The sequence below is a fragment of the Haliotis cracherodii genome, unplaced genomic scaffold (assembly GCF_022045235.1).
Source record: "Haliotis cracherodii isolate W230 unplaced genomic scaffold, xgHalCrac1.p SCAF_14, whole genome shotgun sequence".
NCBI lineage: Eukaryota > Metazoa > Mollusca > Gastropoda > Lepetellida > Haliotidae > Haliotis > Haliotis cracherodii.
Genome location: NW_027266269.1, coordinates 40,585,432 through 40,613,320, shown reverse-complemented (window position 1 = coordinate 40,613,320; position 27,889 = coordinate 40,585,432). Strand labels below are relative to the sequence as shown.

Genomic DNA, 27,889 nt, shown 5'->3' with positions numbered 1-27,889 from the left:
CGCGGTGAGGCAGAATAGGGAGCCCAACGTCAAGTAAGTATGTACGTATATGCCGGCTTCTCCAAACACAGACAGCAAATGTGTTGAAATAATAGCCTATAACCAGTGTAGATAAAAAATAACGTGGGATGTGCCAACCAATCAGAGTCTCGCGCACATGCCCGTTACATTTTAATAGTTATTTGAGTCCACAGTTTCAAAGAACTTGTCGTTCTTTGTTGTGGCCTTGACCTTGTAACCGTGGGCATGGTCTTGTTACGCCAATCAACGTTTTTGTCAAGCTGGAGCTTGTTTTGAAGTAAGTACGTGCATGCAGCTATGAAAGACACAGAGGTAATGTCGCTAAACAGTAACACGTCGTTAACTAGGGGCCCAGGAGATGACAAGTTGTAAATTTGAATTTCACTTTTGACGGTGTTGCTGACGCTGTCCGTCTTCTGGAAACAAACACATAATTTTTAGTTAAATTGTGTGAAGGGCTAATGAGAGGGCAGGACATGCTTACCCTTTTCGCAAACACCTGGAGACTGAATTTCTGTGACACATTCATATAGACTTCACAGCTATTTTGTCTTTTACGCTCAATTGTATCTGTTTCCTCGGATAATCGAGACTGGTTATTCTCTGGCGTTGCAATGTTATGACGTTAAGTGACAATGATAACTGAACCCGCTTGGTTAGAACAATGTAACAAAACGTTAACTATTGATCAAACTCTATTCTTAAATCAGGTGGTATCCATCTCATCGTTTCAAAATACAGGTTTCACATGTTATGTCTCCATTTCTAAATACGCTAGCAGTAAATGGGTACCGAGTAGCAAGAGACGGGTATTGAATTGTCAACCTTTTAGCGCATAATACGGCCGCTTGGTTGAATCCCAGGGAGCTGATAATGAAATTTGATTTTACACTGATCCAGGTAAATGGAATCAGGAAGTTACATGGGAATCTGTTATACTGATATTTTCTGCTTATGTACTTACACTAAAGCTTTACCTTGATAATGTCATCTGATCTAACCTTTTGTACTGTGTGAATGGTATGACACTGGTGCTACTGTCTTTTATTGTATATATGTACAGGTAATATGAGTTTGTGTGAATACGTTTGATTAATTATGTACAATCTTCGGATTAACTTATGGAGGAAATAAAGAATCTCTCTCTCTCTCTCTCTCTCTCTCATGGTCTTCTCCGCTAATACCAGAGGTGTTATGTGATGAATGCGCTTGTTGTCATTTTGCCTCTGCAAAATAAACAGCCAGATCCCCTCTTTGAGACATCTAAAGCCGTACATAAAAGGCTGACGTTAAGTCCAAATCGACCTTAAGGTTTCTGCGTCACGAGGACACCAGCCCCGCATATATCCAGAGAACCTCCGCGGGTGTCAGCTGCATGGATAACTGTCGCAACACACACGTGGGCGGGGCCGACATTTAACCTAATCCTGAGGCCTTTTGTATGCATCCCAAACTCCTGGAAAAGTACATTCCTGGTCACAGTGACATATTTCAGACCCCACAGAACATTATCCCAACGTGCTTCATAGACTTGTTAAAATACATTGCTTTCTTTGCATGACCCTCCCGGTACTAACATTGTTTTTTACCTTTTACGAACTGTTACGCACTAAAATATTTTTTCTCTTGGACTAAATTCCCACTTTTAACACGTGGGAACCATAGAGGGCGTGACCAAATGTTGTCACGTGGAATATTGAAATCAGGTTTCCTTGTCGCTTACTAGTGCAATAAAGCATAAAACATCCCTCTCTACCCTGTCAGTTTTTGAAAATCGTCATTAGAACCAATGATACTTAAAATTGGCCTCTCAGTTTAAAAAAAAGAACGTTTCGATACAAATACTTTTCTTCTTTTGTGACCCGGTTGAGATTCGGGTAAACCTATGCTTGTCGTACGAGACCACGTGTTGGTTAGGGTGGTCGGTGCTTTACTTGATGGAGTTTCAGTAAGGATAAGATATATGGATGAACAACTTCTTTATTATAATTAGGAGCGACGTTTCGGTGTTAGTTCTAACGCCGTTATCCTTTTGTTTATATTTGTGGTTTCACCCTTTTGTTCATATGGCTGACGTCACCGGTCAATACATCTACCTTTTTGTGTACATGACAGACTTCTCCACTTCAGTGTAACTACATCTGATGTCTACTGCACTTTATAAACACTGCCTCCTACCTGTATATATACTTGTCGACCATACTCTGTACATCACTTGCTTGATAGAGGTGTTAGAACCTGCACCGAATAGTCGCTCCAAATTGTAATAAAGAAGTTGTTCACCCATATATCTTATCCTTACTTAATATTCCAACTTCTAAATGCCCCTGAACGAAAATGATGGTGGTCAATGTACCTGACGGTGTCGGTCGAAGCTCATACTACTAAACACTGTATTCCTCCATTATTCAAAGGCCGCCATAACATAGCTGGAATTTTGCTGAGTGTGGCGTTAGAACGAAAACAAACAAACCCCCTTCGTCTGTCAATGGAGTGAGTGAGTGAGTGAGTGCGTATGGTTTTTACGCCGCTTTTAGCAATATTCCAGCAATATCACGGCGAGGGGCACCAGAAATGGGCTTCACACATTGTACCCACGTCGGGATTCGAACCCGGGTCTTCGGCGTGACGAGCGAACGCTTTAACCACTAGGCTACCCGACCGCCCCGTCTGTCAATGGTACAGGAGAAGTATATATTGAATACTAAACTCGCTCCCGTGCGTTACCATTCCCGAGTTTCATAAAATTGGTATTATTACATGGGAGCGAGTTTTATTTATTACTTGCCGTTTATACCTTTTTCCAAATATATCCCTTTTGTTTATTAATAGGCAGGCATCTACGCGATCAAAAGCACAATCCAGTTGCGTTTAACAGAATCAAACTTCAAACACGTCAGAAGTTGACGCGTATTAATTAATACCCTACAACGGCCTACCTTTAGAATTCAGGGGTCGGTTCCACAAAGCCACCGTACCGCTAAGGTTATCGCAACTCCCACACTTTAACATAGACTTACGACTGTCGTTGCATTATCGCCTTGTGGAACGGGACCCTGCATCAAACAGTTTGCAACACGTAAGAAATTGGTTCAATGAAGACAGGGATAAAATGACTTTGCAACCACATGACCCATATGATAAAAAAAACACAAAAAAACAGAGAGACATTATTGTGTATTTGGCCTCCACAAAATGGCGATCATCGTCATGGTTCCCTCTACTGAAACCATTCGTGTGCTTCCTTGGCGCGCGGATATCCGGGTTCCATTCACCACTTTGGTGCAATGGTTGAAGCCCATTTAAAGATAATATAAACTTTTTAAAGTATTCTTAGGAAACGTTTCGTAAGATATTTTGTTTATTTGTTTGTTGCTTAACGCCGCACTCATCAATATTCCAACTTTTTGACGGTCTGTAAATAATCGAGTCTGGATCAGACAATCCAGTGATTGACATCATGAGCATCGATCCACGCAATTGGGATCGATGACATACATCAACCAAGTCAGCGAGCCTGACCACCCGATCCCGTTAGTCGACTTTTACGTCAAGCATAGTGGCCTTTCACAGCAAGCATGGGTTGCTGAAGACCTATTCTACCCCGGATCTTCACGGGTCGATTCCAGTATGATCCAATATGACAGAAACTTTCGCATCGTAGGTTGGGTTCCAAAGCCTCAAAAAACGGCACAAGGCACAAGATGTCTCATGATAATATTTTTTCAGTTGATCAGAAAGGTTCTTGCAACGATTTCTGACGATGGATGAAACCCAAGTCCCAACAACAATCACAGCACTTCATCACCACCACAGAAGCCAAAGACTGTTCCATCATATGGAAAGGTAGAGTTTGTTTGTTATGAGGGCGGTCTGTAAAAAAAAAATCGAGTGTGGACCAGACAATCCAGTGATTGACATCATGAACATCAATTCACGCAATTGGTTGGTTGGTTGGTTGGTTGCTTAACGCGGCACTCAGCAATACTCCAGCTATATGACGGCGGTAGGTAAATAATTGAGGCTGGGCCAGACCACCCAGTGATTGGTGATTGAAAACAACAAACCAACCAACCAACCAATTGCGTGGATCGATGTTCATGATGTGAAGCACTGGCTTGACTGGTCGAGTCTCGATTTGTTTACAGATCGCTGTCATATAGCTGGAATATTGCTGAGTGCGGCGGAAAACAACAAACAAACATTGTAGCTGTAACTTTTTGGACGGCCACGAGAGCGACTTCTACTAAAATGGAATAAACTTCCTTCAAAATCGTTGGGCAAAGTGCATTAACGCGGAAGGGGATTATGTAAAAACTATTTATCATTTGAATTTCGTTTAGTCACGTCGTGGGGGCACAGGTGGCCCAGTCGTCTAAGGCGCCGCGATTCGCTGTGCAGAGTTGCTATGATTGTGGATTCGAATCCCGATTATGTTTCTAGGTTTGTCAGCGCAATTGCCGTGCTCGTGGGTTTCAAGGAAGAGGTAAACGTCTGAGACCTGCATCACTTCGGGCTTTCCTCCCACATCAAGCTGACACGCCGCGATATGACTAGAATACTGTTAAAAGCGGCGTTAAACCCAACTCACTCACTCACTGGTCACGTCGTTCCTTTATACCGACTCCATTTTCAAGCATTAATTTTCCACAAACCTAAGAGAATTACTATTTTTCATTATGGCTAAGGCACTTGTTGTGCTCGAAACAGATGAGGGCAGGGTCCTCTTACATTTTGAAAGACGTAAACTAAAGTTTATTTCGGTAACGAGTTTTCTTTTCAGCGAGTGTCCACATGTCAGTGCGACACCTTGACGCCTTGTCATCAACGCTGTCAGTTTGACATATGAGCCTCAAATACCTTGCTGTCATCTCGATCTTTTTAAAGGTACAAATTAGGAGATGAAAGGTTGAGTGTTTTCAGATTTGCGTGTTTTATTCAGTATTTTATACTCGGACATTTCATTATAAAATCTTGAAGATTTGGTGTAGAATAGGTCTTCAGCAACCCATGCTTTCCGTGATAGGTGACTATGCAAACTGACTCAAATCTGGTTAAATTATTGTTTACAGATTTATCTGGAGATTCATACAATTTATGTATTCTCTACCCAACTCAGAAAATCTGATCCCCAATAAGAGATGTACAACATATGTACTTCATGTATTAACATGATATATAGATTCCCTTTTCATTCGCTGATCCACGGGGCATTTGTCAATAACACGGTGGTCATAGATATAGCTTCATCTCCATCTTTACAGATTTGGGGCAATTTGTTAAAAATGAAAGCAAACGTTCTCTGAAGTTTACTGAGATAACAAAATGTGAAATAATTAATAATATCTGTATGAAATTTGGATGGGACATTAAGGCAAGATGTAGGCATCCATGTTGGCTCAAATAATGCTCCCTTCCTTGCTTATATGATTTTGTCGCATTTGAATCATAATTTCTGCTCCGATTTGGCAAAATAAAAAATACAGGAGAATGCCATCATTCAATAATTAAATAGCCAATTCGCTTACACAGATTTCCCACCTGAACTAGAAATAAAAGAGAACAGTGAAACCACCTCATCTGTTTCATACTAAAATCTAAAGATTCAGTCAGAGACCCGTGAAGATTCCGGTGTAGAACAGGTCTTCAGCAACCCACGCTTGTCGAAAAAGGTGACTATGCTTGTCGTAAAAGGCGACTAACGGGATCGGGTGGTCAGGCTCGCTGACTTGGTTGATGCATGCCATCGATTCCTATTGCGTGGATCGATGCTCATGATATCAATCACTGGATTGTCAGGTCCGGACTCGATTGTTTACAGACAGCCGTCATATAGATGGAATATTGCTGAGTGCGGCTATAAACAACAAACCAACCAACCAGCCAACTAAAGATTCAGAATGTTGAAAAGCTATCCAGAAGATAGTATGACAAGGGAGATGACTTCAACTTTCCAATAGCCTTCTTGCTCTTTATTTCGAGCAATTATCCCACAGCTCCAGCCTTGGGTGTCTACATTCACAGTTTTCGAGACACAATCGAACATGTTCTTTCAAAGAGCGTCATACGACTCTTGCTCAGATGTTGTTTGATCAGGTTTACATTAATTACTAAGCTGTTAAAGAGTTTTTATTGCAGACGTATCGGTACCTTATGTTACTTTGATTCAAGTGAACCTTTGATTTGCCTTTGCATGTGTTTTTGACGGGTGCCACCGGTCGGCCAGGATAGGCTCACCTTATCATGAACACCTGGCATCATCATTATTCGATTTAATTCACAAAAGAAAGCATAAAATATGGTCGGAATCATCGTCGTCATCACTCTGTGTCTGGTAGGTCTTTGTTATTTTGTAAGGTCTGTATTGACCGTTACAATATTTACATTAAATTTAGTACATTATCGAGAACCTCAATATCTTTTACACAAATTCAAAATGGACCAAAACTCTCACTTGATGAGCGAATGATCGGTATTTAAAATACAACTTTGAGGTCAATTTATTGTAGATATTCTATAAAGAATTGTCAGTTTACCGACCTACGCACTGCAATGCAATGCAATGCCCATTCATCAATTCTATGCATGCGAATTACGAGTATATTGGTCGCAACTGTCAAATTACACAAAATGCATGTGCAGTGCGAATATAAGGGCGACTTCAAATGCAGCATACATATCGGATATCGAAGAACGAATTTATAGATTCTCACATGTTACGAATGTTCTTCATAAAATATCCCTACAGTATTATTGTGTATTATTTTTAAGTTATTGGCTTTTTATGTATATAAAAAAATCTGATTACCTTGAATTTTATTCCTTTTATGCTGTATTTTAAGTAAGATAACGCAAGTCAGATCGTACATGTACATCATTTGTACAAATGTCCAGTTACTTGTGCGTATCCTTAGTGATAACAAATCTGAGTAAGTATCGTGATTTATAATGACAATTCATTAACTATATACATAAACTACCATATATATCACCAGTTGCTCAAGAAGCGAGCCCCAGACATAAAAACTCTCATTCCAAAGATAACTGACAATGGACACATGACAACTATTCTTGTTTTGATTGACAAGGCCTACGGGCAAGCTCAACGACTAACATCAGTGTTGTATTCTATCTCCAACAGTCGTGTTAAGCCCGTGGAGGCGTCGATGTACCATCGATGGGTGCCTATAGGATCGCATTCATAATTGGATTTGCATGGACCATCGGTAAGTGTTTGAAAGTATACTGTTCATTCCTTTTTCGATATCATATTGAATAAAATAATTGATTGAGAAAGATACTCATTACATTGAAATACAATCCACGTGCCATTGGTGGGTGCCCATTCATTCATAATCGGATTTGCATGGATCAATGGTCAGAGTTTTGAAAAAAAACATGATGTACATTCCTTATTCAGGATTAAATTGCATGGTAACAAAATTGAGTAAACATTAAAAGTGACACAACCCTCTCCATATTCATAAGACGGCTCTGCCAAAAGCTGCGTCGATTTACGGTTACGTCCTTATCATAAGCATGCGTCCATGAATCACTATCAAATAGTGATGATACCAGGTACAAGTCACAATAGGGTATTGGAAATAGGGAACGAACACTACATATGAATTCGAGCTATTTTAATGTATATGGAGGAAGGAACAATGTACAACCCTACCATTCATGTTACTTATGTAGTGCGTTCGTAAGTTTTATATTGAACTTGTTCGGTCGAAGTCAAATAAAAATAGGGCGATGGTGTATAACAAGAAGGTTACAGTATATATCAAGTTTGTGGTGTATAACAAGAAGGTTGCATTGTTTATCAAGTTTGTGGTGTATAACAAGGAGGTTACATTATATATCAAGTTTGTGATGTGGGAACAAGAAGACTGCATTCTCTATGAAGTGTTCCTGGAGTATAACAAGAAGGTTACATTATATATCAAGATTGGGGGTATGAATAAGAAGGTTCCATTCTTTATCAAGTTTTTTTTATGTGGGAACAAGAAGGCTGCATTCTATATGAAGGGTTCGTGGTGTATAACAAGAAGGTTGCATTATATATCAAGTTTGTGGCGTATAACAAAAAGGTTGCATTATATATCAAGTTTGTGATGTATAACAAGAAGGTTGCATTATAAATCAAGTTTGTGATGTATAACAAAAAGGTTGCATTATATATCAATTTCTTGGTGTATAAATAAGAGGGTTGTTTTATATATCAAGTTCGTTGGGTATAGTCAAATGGGTACCATGTGGAGCAATCCTTTACCCCACCTTGTATCATGTTTTACATCCTTGTGACCCTTCATTGTAAACCTTGCTAATCCGCACATCTTTTCAATGCTTTACAATGCCTTGTGTCCCGTAGTGGTTCATTCTGATAGTGGAACATTCTTATAGGATCCAATACAGAACCACAATGGGATGAATCATGATACGACCCAAGAAAATATCTCCAATCTTCAGACTTGGGTATTGCGCGTTAAAGGATGATGTGTCACAATCTTCCCACTCCCTTAAATCGCTCAATCAAAACAAAGTTATATTGTTGTGACCTGTCATATAACAAGGTAAATAAAAGGGTTGCGTTCTTACGTTCACATATTCAATGAGACCGCCTCCGTGGTCTTGTGGTAGAGCGTCCGCCCGGAGAGCGGAAGGTCCGGGGTTCGATCCCGGGCTGCGTCATACAAAAAGACGTTAAAAGATTGTACTTGTTGTTACCCTGTCTGGCGCTCGGCATTAAGGGGCTAAAACAAGGACTGGTCGGCTCGGAGTCAGTATACTGTGTCTGAGTGGGGTATTCGTGTTAAACTGCGGCATGGTATCTCAGTGAGCTAGCACTATAAATCGGCATCAGTCTGGACTAGTACAAGCAGCCACACACACACATACACGTACATGCACGTCCCTATATAAGTGCAATAATCTTGGACGCGACGTTAAACCCAATTTCACCTCACCTCTCATATTCAATGAATGATTAATAACTATTCTAACATAACTAATACACGAAGCTATTTTCTCTTAAGCCACAATAACCACCTCTCATTTGTACCTGTGTCGGGAATCGAGCGAACGCTTTAACCACTGGGCTACCCGACAGCCCCTGAAGGCATTTTTAAAAATGATATGTACGAATATAGGTTTCATAATACAGTGTTTGGGTATGTTGTATATTGTTTGCAGAACGATAAATATTGATTAAAGAAAATTATTTCAAGCAGGAGCTTTAACTTTGTTGCTTTTCTGTATCCGACTCTGACGTCAAATCTTTTGCGTCACTATGAGCTGTGTGACGTCATAAAAGTGGCGTGCGGTGAAGCGCTAAACGTTGCAGCTCTTAATATTGTAAAGGGGTGTTCTTTCTGTTGGCTTACGAAGTAGCTGTGCTTCATGCTTTTAATGCCTGTAATATGTGCGTATGAAGTGTTATGTGAGGATTCAATATGGGATGTGCACCGCCATAGTCTATTTCAAGGCTACCATCAGTGTTTGTCTGGTTTATTGTGTGTGTGTGTGTGTGTGTGTGTGTGTGTCGTGTGCTATCGGTGGGGAAGGCCATGCTTACCCGTGAAGATCCAGGGTAGATAGATCTTCAGCAACCCATGCTTGCTTTAAAAGACTATGCTTGAGGCGACTAACGGGATCGGGTGGTCAGACTCGCTGACTTGGTTGAAGCATGTCATCCTGTCCCAATTGCGTGGATCGATGCCCATGTTGCGGGATTGTCTGGTCCAGACTCCAATTTTTACAGACCGCCGTCATTTCGCTGGAATATTGTTGAGTGCGGCGTTAAACAACAAACAATCAATCAATCAACTCATCAATGATCCATTCATATACTTTACACTGCTATTTTGACTTTTACAGCCTAATAAAATCTGTCTCGGCAGTATTTTAGACTGATTATTCACTGGAGTTGAAGTTTCATATTTACGTAGTTAAACAACCCACTCAGAACACTGGACTCCCCGTCGTGATATTGCTGGAATATTGTAAAAAGCCGAGTAAAACCATACTCACTCACTCACTCAGAACATCCATGTTGCTTCACTCAATATCGTATCTTTGCGTCCAATTTTGTCACGGTAGAATGGAGATAATCAGACAGTGGTGTCATGCAGATCATGCAGAGATTGTTTATATCATAATTAGCCAGGCCGTCTCCATGGGAAACAGTGTTAAGTACATCCTCAATCAGCTCACAACAGCAATCGTGACAAGCAATGACAGACTGGTCGTGCTCTACTTGTCATTGTTTAATAAACACATTTTATCAATACATGTACTACTGATGTGGAGACATTGTAATCTGTAAGGCTAAGCGTATGGCTATAGTCAGTCTTTGGCTATCAGTGTTACAACATTGCCTTGGGATATTAGGGGGCATAGATGTCCGAGTCTTCAGGCTGATGTGTGGAACCGTGTTCCTTTGGTGAACTAGTTTACTGCGTCAAATGGATAGGATATGGATAAATGCAAGATAGATGCAATGTTTCTGTGTATGATTTGCGATTTCATTTTAGAAATAACGATACAAGGCAACCGGTGCTATACAGGACAAGACACAATGTATTCATAGACCCATGGCCAGAACTTTATAAAGTCATTTTATAAGGTCTAGGAGTGCAATATGCGGATACAAGATAATGTTCACACGAGACATGCTCCACGTCAAACCCATCTCAGTAATTGGCGAAAGGATTCAGTGTCTGACCTTGATTAAAGATATGATGAGCATTGCATTACCGACACTCGTATAATTTTAAAAGATCTATGTAGGACAAGAGAACGTTAGGGAACATGAATATTTGCGAGTTCACTATTTCATGAAATTATCCCCAAAAATATTCATGATCCCTATTTTTTTTGGCCCAGTATAGACTTTTACGACGCAGGTACCTGTGGACTGCGTGTATGGGCTTTGGCCCATCTACCTACTTCTCGGTGATCGAATCAACGACCTTCCGCTCTCTGGGCAGAGACGGCGCTTCAGAGACGTTAATGCTGATAGGACCTTACACTACACGAGATTGATCGTTTGTAGATATAGACAGCTATATGTTGCGGGAACTATATGTTGCGGGAAATGACAACATCCGTAATACAATCACGAGCCAAGATGTCTGGGCTCAGGAACGCGCCGCGTGGATATAGATCTGGGCTACGACAAACAAGCATTAATTGATGTTTTATGTCAAACAGGTTGCTGTAAAACTGATTAATGACGGGGACAGTCGTGGAGAAAATAGAAACAGGCTCTTCGAATAGCCACTGTATGCCAAACATATATACATATATATCCAATATAAAGGTCCATACTCACGGCTCCGTCGCCCATTGGTTAATAAATGTCGGCTAAATTCAACTGGAGAGATGAAATTTGAAACTATACAGCATTGAACAACAGTCATAAGCTTCAGATTGTGATGAAGGTGTCCATAGTCATGCCGGAATATAATGTGAGAAACCCATTTTGTGGTTCCTCACCTTAGTAATGTCAAAAGCATCGTGAACCCGAAAAAATGTTTAATTTTAAATTTTCCGTTGCACTTACTACCATTAGGATCCTGGGTTAGAATTGGCAACCCCCTGCAGCCTACCTTGTATAGGTGCAAACTATGGTTGTCGAGGAGTCTTAATGGATCGGGTGGTCAGCCTCGGTGATATTGGAGTCATCGCAGCCTTGACGCATGGGGTCCTTTTCTGACACACAGTTCACTGGGCGGAACTGGTCAAGGTTTTGTTTGTTTGTTGTTTAACGCAGCACCCAGCAATATTCCAGCTATATGACGGCGGTCTGTAAATAATCGAGTCTGAACCAGACAATCCAGTGATTGACATCATGAGCATCGATTCACGCAGTTGGGATAACATGGCATGCATCTAGCCTGACCGACCGATCCCGTTAGTTGCCTTTTACGACAAGCATGGGTTGCTGAAGACCTATTCTTCCCCAGATTATATATGATATAAGAGGTTCCCGATGTATCAGTAATGTAAAGGTTATAAAAATGTACAGATCTATCTAGAGAGATGATCATAAATAATTCCTTATATACTAGGGATGCAAGAGCAATGTGAGGATGCATCTATACATTGCGTACAGGGTGCGTAATGCGTCGTTAATGCAAATACTAGTATTTTACGGAAAAAGGTAGCTGTGCGTCATATCACGTGGTGTAAATGTTGTTATCGAAATTAGTAGCATAATGTTTAGTCATTCGTCTGATCAGTGTTAACAATTTCACAGATGGAGGTGACACCAAAACGTTATTCCCGTCAGGTACCGTGGTTTTTAGGGTCTAACCAACAGCGTTCGACTTGTGGTCGAGGAAGTATCAAGGTTTAGGATATTTAATGGGATAATTTTCAAATTTATGTTGGAATGGGCATACAGATTGTAATGTGTAGCAACTGATCAGTCTCGTGAGTGTTTGATTTCTGCAAAGTGTTCCTTGATCCTAATGCACGTGTTGTTTCACAATTTATTATCTGTTGCTGTGAATTAGGTATTTTACAGTCACGTGGATATAGACATATATAAGTATGTTAGATGATAAATCGCTTGTTAGGAAATTATAACAATTCAGAGTGTCATTACACAATTTCAGTGTAAATATTAGACGTAGATGTGAAAAAAGGATGTTGAAATGGGTATCTGTAAAAACTGCCAATTTGGAGAAATTGAGGATGAATTTCATGTTTTATTTGTATGTGATAAGTATGAACATCTTAGAGTAATGTATTTTCTCTGCTGTTATTCATTCATTAGCCATTTTGTTGAAATATACTACTATTCTCTATTAAATAGTGTGTATGTATCATGTATATCGCTTGAAAATTAAAATGTCAACTGTACAGTGTGGCCTTAAATACCGAATAAAATATCTATCTATCTATCTATCTATCTATCTATCTATCTATCTGTCTGTCTGTCTGTCTGTCTGTCTGTCTGTCTGTCTGTCTGTCTATCTAACAATCCTGAGTTGACTGACTGTGAACGTGTGAAGGTTTGTGTTTAAACATTCCCACCAGGTATCATCCAAACCAGAGCTTCGTTTATGTCACTCTGTCTTGAACATATTTGTATACTGTATATTTCCAGTGCTGCAGGTCGATGGCCAGCCAATCCATTATTCTGAGAGGAAGGCGTCGAGGCAGCCAGTGCCCTACAACTCCGGTTATCATGTAGATACATCGTATGACACCAACCATGGATCGCCCAGCGGCGAGACCAGGATAATCACGCTTCCTCAAACAAACCTAAAACCATCAAGGCAACCGGTGCCGTTCTCCGGCAAGACTGAAACATCATCATCTTATGCCTTCCCTGACCAGAAGCCTCATCGTCAGCCAGTGCCTAAAGCTGACCGATGGGCTGAGCAACACACTTCTGATCCTAGAAATCAAACATTTGTTGCATCTGTTCGAAGAGAAAAGTCACAATTCAAAAGGAGACCATCACGACAACCTGTACCTTCAGCACCATCTGTACCAAATGAAAGTTCTTTAAAAGACAAGTCCATTAAACCAGTCCCCAAAATACCATCTGTACCAGCGGGCAACCAAATCGCAAAAACATCCCAATCGGCATCGGTAATACCATTATGGAAGCAGGCACCCGAGACACCATGGCAACCAGACATCGGTGGCTATCAACCATACTCTTTAAGCTACAATTCCAGACCAAACAACCATCTCAGCTGGAACCCAATTGTTAACGTGGCTCGTCAGTACCAAAGGAAACAACAAGGGCTCAGCCAATACGGTACTGGGAACCCATTGAACATCTGGGGTCTTTCTGGTAGACAGATCAATGGCAACTACATGTACAGAGAGATGGTTCCAGCAGACAACTACGCAGGAAACGCCTACGACGGTCATCTCAGCTCCTTCGGTCTCGTTGACTACAACGGCCCATGCAGAAGGCTGTGTACAATGTACTGCTCCCTTGGGTACGACGTTGATATAAAAGGATGCCCTGCATGTAACTGTCAGCGTCCAGGTATGTTGGCTACAGCATAAGTTCAGAAAAGAGAAAAAATATTTTATGAGAATTAGAGAATAGTGAGTGAGTGAGTTGGGTTTAACGCCTCGTGTAACATTATTCTAGTTATATCACGGCGTGTCAGCTTAATGTGTAAGGAAAGCCCGAAGTGATGCAGGTCTCAGACGTTTACCACTTCGGTGAAACCCACGAGCACGGGTATGGTGCTGACAAACCTAGAAACATAATCGGGGCGAACCGGGATTCGAACCCACAATCATAGGTTTATGGGGTGCCCAAGGGACTAACTCTGCACAGCGAATCGCGGCGCCTTAGACGACTGGGCCACCCCTGCCCGCGAATTAGAGAATAACCAAGATCAATGAGGAATTACGGATTATCTGTCCCGAGACAATGAATGGTGTTAACTCCTTTGTGATGGACTTACATCATTCATAAGTGAAGAACAAATAATCCGTAATCCAAGTTTTGAGTCGGTTATTCGAAATGCTACTCATTGACATTTTAAGAGAAATTGAAGCCAAAACGTTTGAAATGTTAATCCGCCATTTATACTTCACTGACGGCAGCCTATTGTTTAGATGACGCAGTGTAATCAAATTGTGACATCATGGACAAAGGATGACGTCTTATCGTATTTTCATAACAATGAAACATAGTGATTAAAGTTGATTAACTGTTTATTAAGTGTTTTAGAGCAATACTGTTCCTGAATTGAAGGGCATCGTGTCAGTGCGTCAGTATTAGTATAGAATGTCTTGTGGAGTAGAGTTCTCTTAAGGACATCAGCCCAAGTAAAATAACGTAATTATTCTTTGAAATGTTGATTCATAGCGATAGCATTGTTAAAAGGTGCCGGCCATCCTACGTACTTTGGGTAAGTACAATTTGTCTGCCAACCGTACGCTTTCAAAACATATGCCGTATCTGTCCCACAGCGTGTGCCATTCTGATCAAAATAAGCCTTCCAGATTAAGTGTGATGTTACTTTAGCGATGCTTCTTGTTCAACAAGTTGACATGAAAATATACAATCTACCCTATGCTATTGTGATAACACATTTGAACCCTCACACATTGTACGAATTTGACAACATCATAAGCATGTGTTACGAATCCCTATACAATAGTGATGGTACCAGGTACGTATAACGAAACACCTGCTTAATTTAGAATTACAATTTACCCGTGAAGATTCCGGGATAGAATAGGTCTTCAGCAACCCATGCTTGCCATAAAAGGCGACTATGCTTGTCGTAGAAGGCGACTAACGGGATCGGGGGGTCAGACTCGCTGACTTGGTTCATGCATGTCATTGATCCCAATGCGTGGATCGATGCTCATGATATTAATCACTGGATTGTCTGGTCCAGTCTCGATTATTAACATACCGCCGTCATATTGCTGGAATATTGCTGAGTGCGGCGTTAAACAACCAACCAACCAACCAACCAAAGAATTACAATTATATAATTTCCAAGGAGAATGGACACACATTGCTTTGTAACAAACTTAATCATGGGCGCTTACTGTAGGATATACGGCAGCCGTTTATGCGTGTTTAACAAAATGCTTTAGCTCAAACATGTCCGTAAAGTTTAGCTTTATATGTTCCAAGGAAACAGTGATAAGCATATACACTACTGCTCACAACTATTTACCTCTTAACTTTGAAAAAGCTTCGCAAGAGTACCGTGGGAGTTCCGTACCACTTTCGCCGCTTCTTGAATACCGCAACGTACTGTGGTATGTTAGCAAAAGTACCGCATATTACCAGTTCATATCGCAAAAAAACAATCTCGGAAAATCAGCAAAAGAGAGGTAGGTACTTGTGAACAGTAGAGTATTATGCAATATTGATGTGTTTGCATCGTCTTTATCCAGCAGCATCGTTTGCCTGTCCTCGTCGCTATTGTAATCAGCATTGTCCTTACGGCCAGGAGAAGGATGTATTCGGCTGCAGCACATGTACATGCAAGTCATTTAGTGGTATGGGTACCATCCATGCATATCACCTTTAAGGCTTCAGACCAGTGAAGATTCCCGGGTAGAATAGGTCTTCAGCAACCCATGCTTGCCGTAAAAGGCAACTATGCTTGTCGTTAAAGGCGACTAACGGGATCGGGTGGTCAGGCTCTCTGACTTGGTTGATACATGTCATCGATCCCAATTGCGCGGATCGAGGCTCATGATGTCAATCACTGGATTGTCTGGTCCAGACTCCATTATTTACAGAGCGCCGTCATATGCATGTAGCTGGAATATTGCTGAGTGCGGCGTTAAACAACAAACAAACGAACAAACACATTTAAGGCTTCGACAGCCATCCAAAGAATGAGAGTTGCCATTGCCAGATCGTAGCTGAATCCAGTAGGCATAGCCAGCCATTTCATCACAACGTGATTCAGTTGGCAGGATTTGAATTTTATTTTGTATCCTTATGATCCCCTGTGGTATTCTAGTATTTGTACCTGTGAAGATTCCGGGGTAGAATAGATCTTCAGCATTCCATGCTTGCCGTAAAAGGTGACTATGCTTGTCGTAAAAGGCGACTGACGGGATCGGGTGGTCAGGCTTGCTGACTTGGTTGATGCGTGTCATCGATCCCAATTGCGTGGATCGATGCTCATGATATTAATCACTGGACTGTCTGGTTCAGACTCGATTATTTACAGACCGCCGTCATAAAGGTGGAATATTGCTGAGGGCGGCGTTAAACAACAAACTAACCAACCAACCAAGCCTTGTTCCGCAAAGGTCACTTAGCTACGTCTTGTGTTAGATGGTGAGAGTCATAAATTAACGCTAAGCTATATTCATCAAGTGCACTTGGGCAAGGGGGGAGCGTTGAGTTCCGTAGTCCTTCACTCACAATATGACACATAAGTACAGGATTATAGATACTCTTGACTTTCGCTTCCCTTTGAACTCAAAGGATGCACGCGTATTTCAAATATTTTTGATTGATCAGGCAATTTAAATGCAATCGAAAACGCTGGAAAACAGATACCGCCAAGGCGTGTTACCGCAGGCATTGTCTTCTAGGAATGTTCAATCACGAGAATGACAAGGCCAAGTCATGTCTGGGGTATATTTCGATCAGATTATATGTATCTGCTTGCGTCTGCTCTAACAAATGTCGCCGCCATTGATCATATGTTCAACATGTCATGATTAAGCCATCAGGAGAATGATTGCTCCCAGCAACATGGCTTGATGATTCAAGAGGCAATTGTATTGATAATGTACCTGTCTTCGTGTGTGTGTGTGTGTGTCTGTGTGTGTGTGTGTGTGTGTGTGTGTGTGTGTGTGTGGTTTTCTTTTGGTGTGTGGTCGTTGTTTACAGCAGCGGACTGTACATCATGTAGTCTGAACAAGATCAAGCAAGTCACTTAGCCCAGGGCCTTCATATATGTACGTTAGTACGACACTGTAAGTGAGCGTTATGTGGACAACCCAAAGACACAGAACAGAACAGAACAGAACAGAAATTTATTACGCTCAGGCCGAGATCCTCGGCATATGAGGTACAAAATGACAGCAAAATACACATTATAATAGCGGATATGTGGTTAGCCGGAAGATTTTACAATTTGCATGACATATTTACAGAATATACTAAGGTTTTTTTAATACAGATATCTCTTTACAAGTGAAAAGTCTTTGAGATTTAATTATATTAGGTCTTTTAGAATATGTAGGTGGGATATACAAAATTCTTTCTTTAGTAAAATATGCACATTTAAAATTAGATGTTTACCAGTTTGGTGAGTAGGTATGGTACTGACAGACTAAGGATGATAATTCTGGGATGTACGTCGTACTGACATGAGCGAGTGAGTGAGTGATACATCCACTGAGAGCTATAATTTCTTTTGTAATTCAGTTTATAACAATTGTTTGATAGAACCACCCTGAGAAAGACTACATGTGAATATCCTGTATGATGAGAATTATATCATACACAAATTCCAATGTGTCGACAGTTGTTAGCGTTTAGGAACATTTGTATTTAAACCCCGACGACCACCAGTCGTAAACATTGGCCTTGTATTTTGGCCAGTGGCGGGGTATCGCCACTCTCACTGTCAATTACTACTATATCCTAAATGCCTCTTCTATCCAGGACAGTTACTTCGATCTGATATATGAAAACAAATGCATCCTCGACGTTTTCACAAACTCCGTAGCTTCAAATACGAAATATCCACATTGTTTTGGTAGCCAATGCAAACCATCCCATCGTGTCTACGTTTAATCGTAGAAATTTTATTAACCTACCATTAGACACATAAATCAAGAGTGGCAGTTCGAAGTGGCACGTCGAAGACCCGGGTTCGATTCCCTCATGGGTTCTATGTGTAAAACCCATTTCAGGTCTGCCCTTTCGTGATATTGACTCACTCACTCACTCACTCACTCAGGCTGAGAGAATGGATATCGATACCACTAACACATACGTTAACATACCCTTTTGAATGCAACGATTCACTTCTATCATCATGTCAGTAACATTCATCTACCATGATATACAGATCAATCTCCATGTAAAATGACACCACAATGAATTGTTAAATGATATGGAAGACTGTTTACGACATCCCCTGTTCCCCATGATGTATAGCCATGATATTGAAAACACTGATCATGATGGATTTAGCTTGTACGGTCGTGACTATCGTCCCCTACACAGATCCTGAAACATAAAAAAACACAAGTAGTTCATTGGCAAGTCTAGATTTCTTCATTATATTATAAACATGAAGCGATTCTCTGTTTCCATTTTTAGTATATATTAAAAGACAATTGTCCCGTTAGGAGACGGTTTAGAATTGGTCTTCAGCAACCAATGCTTGTTGTAGGTGGCGACTAACGGGATCGGGTGGTCAGACTCGTTGTTTGATTGATGCGTTTAATCGTATCCCATTTGGGTAGCGCGATGCTCATGATATCAACCACTGGACTGTCTGGTCCTGACTCGATTATTTCCAGATCGCTGTCATATAGCTGGAATATTGCTGAGTGCAGTTATACAACAAACAAACAAATTGTTGGTTATTGAATGTACATCTCCACGGTCCCTAGCACAAACAAACAAACAAATATTAAAAGACAACTGAAAATCTGAAAATATATGGCAGTGTGAAAGGTACATTCTGTAAGAATTTCAAGCTTTGCTCTTCTTTCAGGGATGCTGATTGAGTACATTCGGAGCCTTCCCTATGACCCCGGAATCCTTTTCTCTGAGTAGACTACACAGCATAATGCCGATTTCCCCAAAGCGTGCATACCACGCAAATATCACACAGATGTATAGACACTGTTCTGTCATTGTTCAAATATATTAAATCGCTTGTCAGTTGTATATATTTGTTTATTGTATGTCACTTGCAGATGTCATCAATGTCACATCTTCAGGGCATAAAAAGGATTCTCAGAAAGGTGGACCTGATCGCTGTTTTTTGTTACAACACATGGCATCCTGTATGTCCATCGAACAGGTATGGTTTGTCTTCTGTGGCATTGAATGTACCCAGATTGATTTCACAACTCTTTGAGGTACAATAGAACGTCCCCGTTCTACGATGATTTCGAAGAAAGAACGCTTATGTATGTTTTCACGCCAGGGAATTCCCAGGAGTTTCCCCAGGAATGTGGAAGTAGTCCGTCAGTGTTTAAGTCATTTCATCTCGTGAAAAACGTGTGAACGTCAAATTGTGTCGTTCATACACTTATGAACGTCAATTTCGCGGTCATGTGACCGACCTCTCGAAAAGCCGTAAATCGTGTAAACATCAAATTAAAAAATATTATTCTTTGAAAATTGGATAACGTCTAAAACGTTTAGTGAGAAGGGTCTTATCGCTTTTATTTCTGATGCAGTCTGGTACCAATTGTGTTGTTTCCAGTTTATATATTTGTTCTATTTAAAACAACGTCTCTCAGTTTCCATATGACATCTATGACAAATGCTTACATTGCATTCAAACATTGGTGATAGATCTGTAATAAATGTCACAGGTAACCTTGTGAATTGCTTGAAGCCTTTGGCAAGGTCGTGCAACTTGATGCATTTAGAAACAAGACCTAATGAGGACACGACCGCCTGTACCTTTGGGAGAATCCACTCACTTGAGTTATATTAGAGCATCAGGGCATCTTAGGACATGACCTCATGAACTTGGCAACTTGGCCTTATATAACTGAAGATTGTGTTCATGTGTTCAGTGACCTTTGCGGAACAAGGCTTGGTTGGTTGGTTAGTTTGTTGTTTAATGCCGCAATCAGCAATATTCCAGCTATATGACGGCGGTCTGTAAATAATCGAGTCTGGACCAGACAATCCAGTGTTTTATATCATGAGCATCGATCCACACAGTTGGGATACGATCATATGCATCAACCAAGTCAGCGAGCCTGACCACCCGATTTCGTTAGTTGCCTCTTACGACAAGCATTGTCGCCTTTTACAGCAAGCATGGGTTGCTGAAGACCTATTCTGACCCGAATCGTCACGGGTCTTGGAATCATCCCAGTCAAGTCGGCATATAAGGATACGATAACGAGTCATTCCCATTCTTATATACCCGGATGTATCCCAGTTCAGACATGGTGTTTGTTTGTTTGTTGTTTAACGCAGCACTCAGCAATATTCTAGCTATATGACGGCGGTCAGTAAAAAAAGTCTGACGACAAGCATGGGTTGCTGAAGACCGATTCTTTCCCGGTGTTCTCACGGGACCAGTATGAGTAAGCTCTGCCATACCGGTAGCACCGATACTGTTACCTACACTGAGCACGTCATCAACTCGTAGTTGGTTCACTAAAATACACTTATGTTAAAGTGTATATGTGTTTAGTCGATGAAATAATACCCATTTCTGTTCTCAATGTAACAATGCACCTTTAAAAGTGATCCCCGCACTGTCTAAAGAATCTTATTTCATATTACAATAGCCAAATGATTCTGTAAATAACGTCTCCTTGTTATCACTATATATCAACCTGATTAAAATGACAACCTGTCGGTCACATGTGTCAGTTTAAAGGCGTTGGTTTCAGTCACCGCATGCATAAATCATGCATTTTGCATTTAGTGTAAGAAAATGGGCATTTATAGACAATATATGCCACTTAATCCGACGTTGCATCTAAGTGAAAACGTTCCGTCTCGAGGAAAAAAGCTCTTGGCAAAATGAAACACAATTCAGCAACCCCATTCTGGATTATTTGAGACACGAACGTGTAAACATTAAAACACCAACTATATGTCACTAGCTTGAACATGCTTGAGTGAAGTTTCCAGTTCAGACATATATGAAGTGTGTGGAGTTTCCAGCTCAGACACATATGAGGTGAGTGGAGATTCCAGTTCAGACACATATGAGATGAGTGGAGATTCAAGCTCAGACACAAATGAGATGTGTGGAGTTTTCAGTTCAGACACATGTGAGGTTAGTGTAGTTTCCAGTTCAGACACAAATAAGACGAGTGAAGTTTCAAGCAGAGACATATATGAAACGAGTGAAGTTTCCAACTCAGACACACATGAGGTGAGTGAAGTGTCCAGCTCAGACACAAATGAGATGTGTGGAGTTTTCAGCTCAGACACATATGAGGTGAGTGGAGTTTCAAGCTCAGACACAAATGGGATGTGTGGAGTGTTCAGTTCAGACACACATGAGGTGAGTGAAGTGTCCAGCTCAGACACACATGAGGTGAATGAGGTTTTCAGTTCAGATACACATGACATGAGTGGATTTTACAGTTCAGGCACACATGAGGTGAGTGAAGTTTTCAGTTCAGACATACATGGAGTGAGTGAAGTTTCCAGTTCAGACACACATGGGGTGAGTGGAGTTTCCAGTTCAGACATACATGGAGTGAGTGAAGTTTCCAGTTCAGACACACATGAGGTAAGTGGAGTTTTCAGATCAGACACAGATGAGATGAGTCGAGTTTTCAATTCAGACACAAATGAGGTGAGTGGAGTTTCAAGCACAAACAAACGAGACAAGTTGAGTTTCGTGTTCAGACATATATGAGTTGGAGTTTCCAGATAAGACGCATATGGGATGAGTGGAGTTTCCAGTTCAGACACATATGAGGTGATTTAAGTTTCCAGCTCAGACACATATGCGAGGAAAGCCCGAAGTGATGCAGGTCTCAGATGTTTACCATAATGATTATGTTTCTAGGTTTGTCAGCACCCTACCCGTGCTCGTGGGTTTCACCGAAGTGGTAAACGTCTGAGACCTGCATCACTTCGGGCTTTCGTCCCACATTAAGCTGACACGCCGTGATATAACTGGAATACTGTTAAAAGTTAAAAACACAACTCACTCACTCACTCTTTGGCGGTTGAAGTGTCATAACTGTTAAAAATGTTTTCTCTAAAGGGTCTTTGATCGATATGACAGGACAGGCCGCGTCACGACTTCGCTGTATCCTGACAGCTTCCTAATCTCTGTTTGAAGTTTCCTGCACCTCCAGATGTCTTTTCTGACATTTGATGCAAAGGGAAACGGCTGGCGTTACCTCAAACTCAAGAACATGACACATAACGCATTCATCGTATAATGTTTGATTTTGTAACATTGTTACGTTGTCACTTGTTTCCTGGACGACCAAGTGTATGTGTCCTTATCAGGTAAATGAGGGGCACCTGTCAAAGACATATAATCATAAAATGTGTGCGGGCGTCTGGGGCGGATGGAGGCTGACAAAGATATGTAATGAAAGTGAACCCTGTGAAATAATGTTTAACCTTAACAAGGTGCATACTGTCAAATATACGTAAACGTACAATGGTGTGTGTGTGGAGGAGGGGCGGGCGGGGAGTTGGGGGGGGGGGGGATTCTTTTCAAAGATATGTTACCATGCAATTAGGGACAATCTGTAAATGATATGTTACCTTACAATGAAGGGGATCATGTCTAAGATAAGTACCCATATAATGACAGAACCTCTCAAAGATATAAAACTATACAATCACAGGGAACCCGTCAAAAATATACAGCTATACAATCAAAGTGAACATATAAAATATATATAATTATACAATCAAGGGGAACCGGTCAAAGATATATAAATATTAATTAAAGGGTACGGGTCAGAGATACTAGTATATGATCATACAATCAAAGAGAACCCGTCAAAGATATATGATCATACAATCAAAGGGAACCCGTCAAAGATATATGATCATACAATCAAAGGGAAACCGTCACAGATCTATAACCATGCAATCAAAGGGAAACCGTCAAAGATATATAACCATACAATCAAAGGGAAACCGTCACGTATATATAACCATACAATCAAAGGGAACCAATCACAGATGTATAACCATACAATCAAAGGGAAACCGTCACATATATATAACCATACAATCAAAGGGAAACCGTAAAAGACATATAACCATACAATCAAAGGAAAACCGTAAAAGATATATAACCATACAATCAAAGGGAACCTGTCAAAGAGTTATAACAATACAATCAAAGGGAAACTGTCACATATATATATAACCATACAATCAAAGGGAAACCGTCACAGATGTATGACCATCCAATCACAGGGAACCGTCACAGATATATAACTATACAGTCAAAGGGAAACCGTCACAGATATATAACTATACAATCAAAGGGAAACCGTCACAGATATATAACTATACAATCAAAAGGAAACCGTCACAGATGTATAACCATACAATCAAAAGGAAACCGTCACAGATATATAACCATACAATCAAAAGGCAACTGTCACAGATATATATCTATACAGTCAAAAGGAAACCGTCACAGATGTATAACCATACAATCAAAAGGAAACCGTCACAGATATATAACCATACAATCAAAATGCAACTGTCACAGATATATATCTATACAGTCAAAGGGAAACAGTCACTGATGTATAACCATACAATCAAAGGGAAACCGTGAAAGATATATAACTATACAATCAAAGGGAACACGTCAAAGGTATATAACCATACAATCAAAGTGAAACCGTCACATATATATAACCATACAATCAAGGGGAACCAGTCAAAGTTTTATAACTATACAATCAAAGTGAAACCGTCAAAGCTATATAACTATACAATCACAGGGAACCAGTCACATATATATAACCATACAACCAAAGGGAACCAGTCAAAGCTATATTATTAACTATACAATCAAAGGGAAACCGTCAAAGATATATAACCATACAATCAAAGTGAAACCGTCAAAGCTATATAACTATACAATCAAAGGGAACCCGTCACATATATATAATCATACAATCAAAGGGAACCAGTCAAAGCTATATTATTAACTATACAATCAAAGGGAAACCGTCAAAGATATATAGCCATACAATCAAAGGAAACCGTCAAAGATATATGATCATACAATCAAAGGGAACACGTCAAAGATATATAACCATACAATCAAAGGGAAACCGTCAAAGATATATAACCATACAATCAAAGGGAAACCGTCACAGATGTATAACCAGACAATCAAAGGGAATCAGTCAAAGTTATATAACTATACAATCAAAGGGAACCCGTCAAAGATATATTACCATACAATCAAAGTGAAACCGTCAAAGCTATATAACCATACAATCAAAGGGAACCAGTCAAAGCTATATAACTATACAATCAAAGGGTAACCGTCACATATATATATTACCATACAATCAAAGGAAACCAGTCAAAGCTATATAACTATACAATCAAAGGGAACCCGTCAAAGAGTTATAACCATACAATCGAAGTGAAACCGTCAAAGCTATATAACCATACACTCAAAGGGCAACCGTCACATATATATAACCATACAATCAAAGGGAACCAGTTAAAGCTATATAACCATACAATCAAAGGGAACCCGTCAAAGATATATAACCATACAATCAAAGGGACCAAATGTTTAACCATACATTCAACAGCAACCCGACAAAGACATATAACTAGACAACCAAAGGGAACAAGGATATATAAAATATAATCACAGGATACCTCTCATAGATATACGACAATACAATCAAAGTGAAGATGTCAAAGATATGTATCCACTAGACATGTAAAATAAGCGCTAACCGAACTGGTATGATGCTTAAAGATTTCACACATGAACAGTGAACACTCAGCGGGTGTTTCCCATGGCCCCGTGTTTTACCGGTAGATATACAAGATTGAGTATTAGTTCGCGTTGATGTATTATATTTAATCACATGACCTGCCGTTAACTTAACGTATATCCTCCACAAATGCTTTCCAGTTCCTGCTGACAGATTTACCACGGCAACAAAGGGGCTCGAATAATCCGCTGCTAAAGAAACCATTTGCAAAAACAACATAGAATTAAGAGATGAGTATCATTGGATTGATTTTTCTCTTCCATAAATTACTGTAAAGTACCGTCGGAAATTTACCGTATCCTAATCTTAAAATAGATTTCCTATTTCAAACTGTCCGATTCATTTATTAAAGAATGCCTTGTGAAACTAAGGCAATCTCTTCTAAATCTCTCCCACTAATATTGTCATCACAAAATGTCACATCACATTTATTCTATTTACAAACATGTACATGAACATGTAACATAATCATATCCAACCTAAAGTTCACTATCATGTTTCGTTTACAACATATTTGACCATCCCACAATTATGGAACGAACGACGCCATGTGACAAGTCAAAGGGCATGACCCAAAGTGACCTACATCTACACTAGGGGTGTCATGGGGCTGACAGCTTAGTCCGTATCTTTTCAAAGACATTCATGCGAGGTCGTACTTACAGGAGATAGCCCGAACCTTGCACGGGGATCAAGACTTAATTAGTGAACTTTAACTTGTGCTTAACTGTCGTCGTTTATGATCAGAAAAAAATTCTTCGTCTGATTACCGTTTCACCTATTGAAACATTGGTAGCCATTTGCGTGGGATAGCAGAACAGCGCTGTTCAATCATGTTTAATAAATAAATGTGTTAAAACCCTTTCCATATCCTTCGGAAATCTCTGCTGAAAGCAGATGCGATTGTACGATTCCGACCATGAATCACTATCAAATAGGGATGACACCAGGGGTTGCAAAACCAAACTGTACACAATACTGTAAACTACGTTTATAACGAACACGCTTATAATGAACTGACGGATATAACGAAATGTGTTTTGATCCCGTCCATTTGCTGTATATTTGCTGTATATATGCTGTATATATGCTTATAACGAACTACGGTTATAACGAACTAAAATTAGTTGTCTCTTTGGGTTCGTTATAACCGTAGTTTACTGTAAAAGAAGTGACAAAGCCATGTCCATAATCAAAATTAAGACATCTCTAATAGATGAGTCCATTGAACAATACCATTGTCATAAGCATGTGTTTATGAATCCTTTTGAAATAGGGATGACACCAGGTTCATAACCATGAGACATCTCTATTAGTCAAGACCGCCTCCGTGGTCTAGTGGTAGAGCGTCCGCCTGGAGAGCGGAAGGTCCGCGGTTCGATCCCCAGCGGCGTCATACCAAAAGACGTTAAAAGATGGTACTTGTTGTTACCCTGTCTGGCGCTCGGCATTAAGGGGCTAAAACAAGGACTGGTCGGGTCGGAGTCATTTACATCATAACATCGATCACTGGATTGTCTGGATTGTCTCTTTCGGACTATGTACAGCCGCTGTCAGATACTGATATATAGTTGGTGTGGCTTTAAACAAAAACTTGCACACATGTATGTGTATCTTCAAATATAATCATGACCTCATGTTTGTTATTGCAAATGTAAACAAGATGTTCATACAAATCGTCATGGTAAATATTGTCGTGATAATATTGATGCAAGTAAACGATGTCGAGTATGACAGTACGGATGGGCTGGGATATGTTCGTTCCATACGGCTCTTGCGCAAAAGTTGTATGATCAGTGTACGGATATTGAAGGCTTCAGAACAGCTTTTCATTGGCAAATATGATGCTCAATGCAATTCCCTATTTCGACTTAAAGAATCCCGTGTTTGTTTCAGGTAAACAACTAACTTGGATTTGCATGTGTTTGTGAGGGAGCCACCGTTGGGGAGGATATGTGCCATCACTATTTGATAGTGATTCATAGACACATGCTAATGATAGTGTCGGAATCGTATAACGGTCTCTGGCATTGACAGCGATTTCTTATGATTATGGATTTCTTTTGTCGCTTTTACGTAAATAAAAAAAAAAAAATATATCCTCAAGCTTCACAAAAGTAAAAACGTTAACAGTTCAGTGGACAATTTGGCTTCTCCTTCCTCGGGTGACTGAAAACTATTCTGTCTAAAATAAATACTCACACCCCACCTCAACCCATCACCATCCACAACTTATGGTACTATTTGCCTACTATTGATTAGAATTATGTTTCAGAGCATACCTTTCATTGCAGATGACTCACAATCGCGATATACACTTTTGGTATTGCGCAGCTATTACAAAAATAAATACAAGAATTTAATGCATATTTGGAAAAAGGACACAAGACAACACGTAAATCCATAGACAGGAAGGGAAGCTATGCACATGTAGTTCCAAGATTCACCAGCTTATTAGCGCCACTTTCATCCTTGGTACTCCTATCTCGTCACAAAGAACTATATTACATTCCCTGCCTTTGTTTTCGTAAATGTTGTTGTTAGAACAAAGTGACAGTTTTAATTAACTTATTTGAGTTATGTTTAAAAAACTACCTTTAAAAAGCATTTAAAACAACACGTTCCTCCACAGTAGAGGCATCTAGTGAAGAAAATGCCATCTTGTAAAAAAGGCCTCTTGTAAGAACATCATAGAAGACGACAGTCC

The 27,889-nt window shown here is 40.2% G+C and overlaps 1 protein-coding gene across 1 annotated transcript; it reads left to right on the top strand.

Annotated features, from left to right (window-relative positions):
• Positions 1–7,198: 7,198 nt before the first annotated feature.
• LOC139460881 (uncharacterized) lies at positions 7,199–19,291 on the top strand. The gene is made up of 4 exons (XM_071242355.1): positions 7,199–7,247; positions 13,139–14,038; positions 15,925–16,029; positions 19,230–19,291. The coding sequence occupies exons 1-4, from the start codon at positions 7,199–7,201 to the stop codon at positions 19,289–19,291; spliced, it is 1,116 nt and encodes a 371-aa protein (XP_071098456.1).
• The last annotated feature ends 8,598 nt before the right edge of the window (positions 19,292–27,889 follow it).

Excerpts from the sequence above, each read along its gene's own strand:
- LOC139460881 (XM_071242355.1), top strand. The coding sequence starts at position 7,199 with ATGGGTGCCTATAGGATCGCATTCATAATTGGATTTGCATGGACCATC. Across the intron at positions 7,248-13,138 it reads TGGATTTGCATGGACCATCG|TGCTGCAGGTCGATGGCCAG; the intron begins GTAAGTGTTTGA and ends GTATATTTCCAG. Across the intron at positions 16,030-19,229 it reads TACATGCAAGTCATTTAGTG|GGATGCTGATTGAGTACATT; the intron begins GTATGGGTACCA and ends CTCTTCTTTCAG.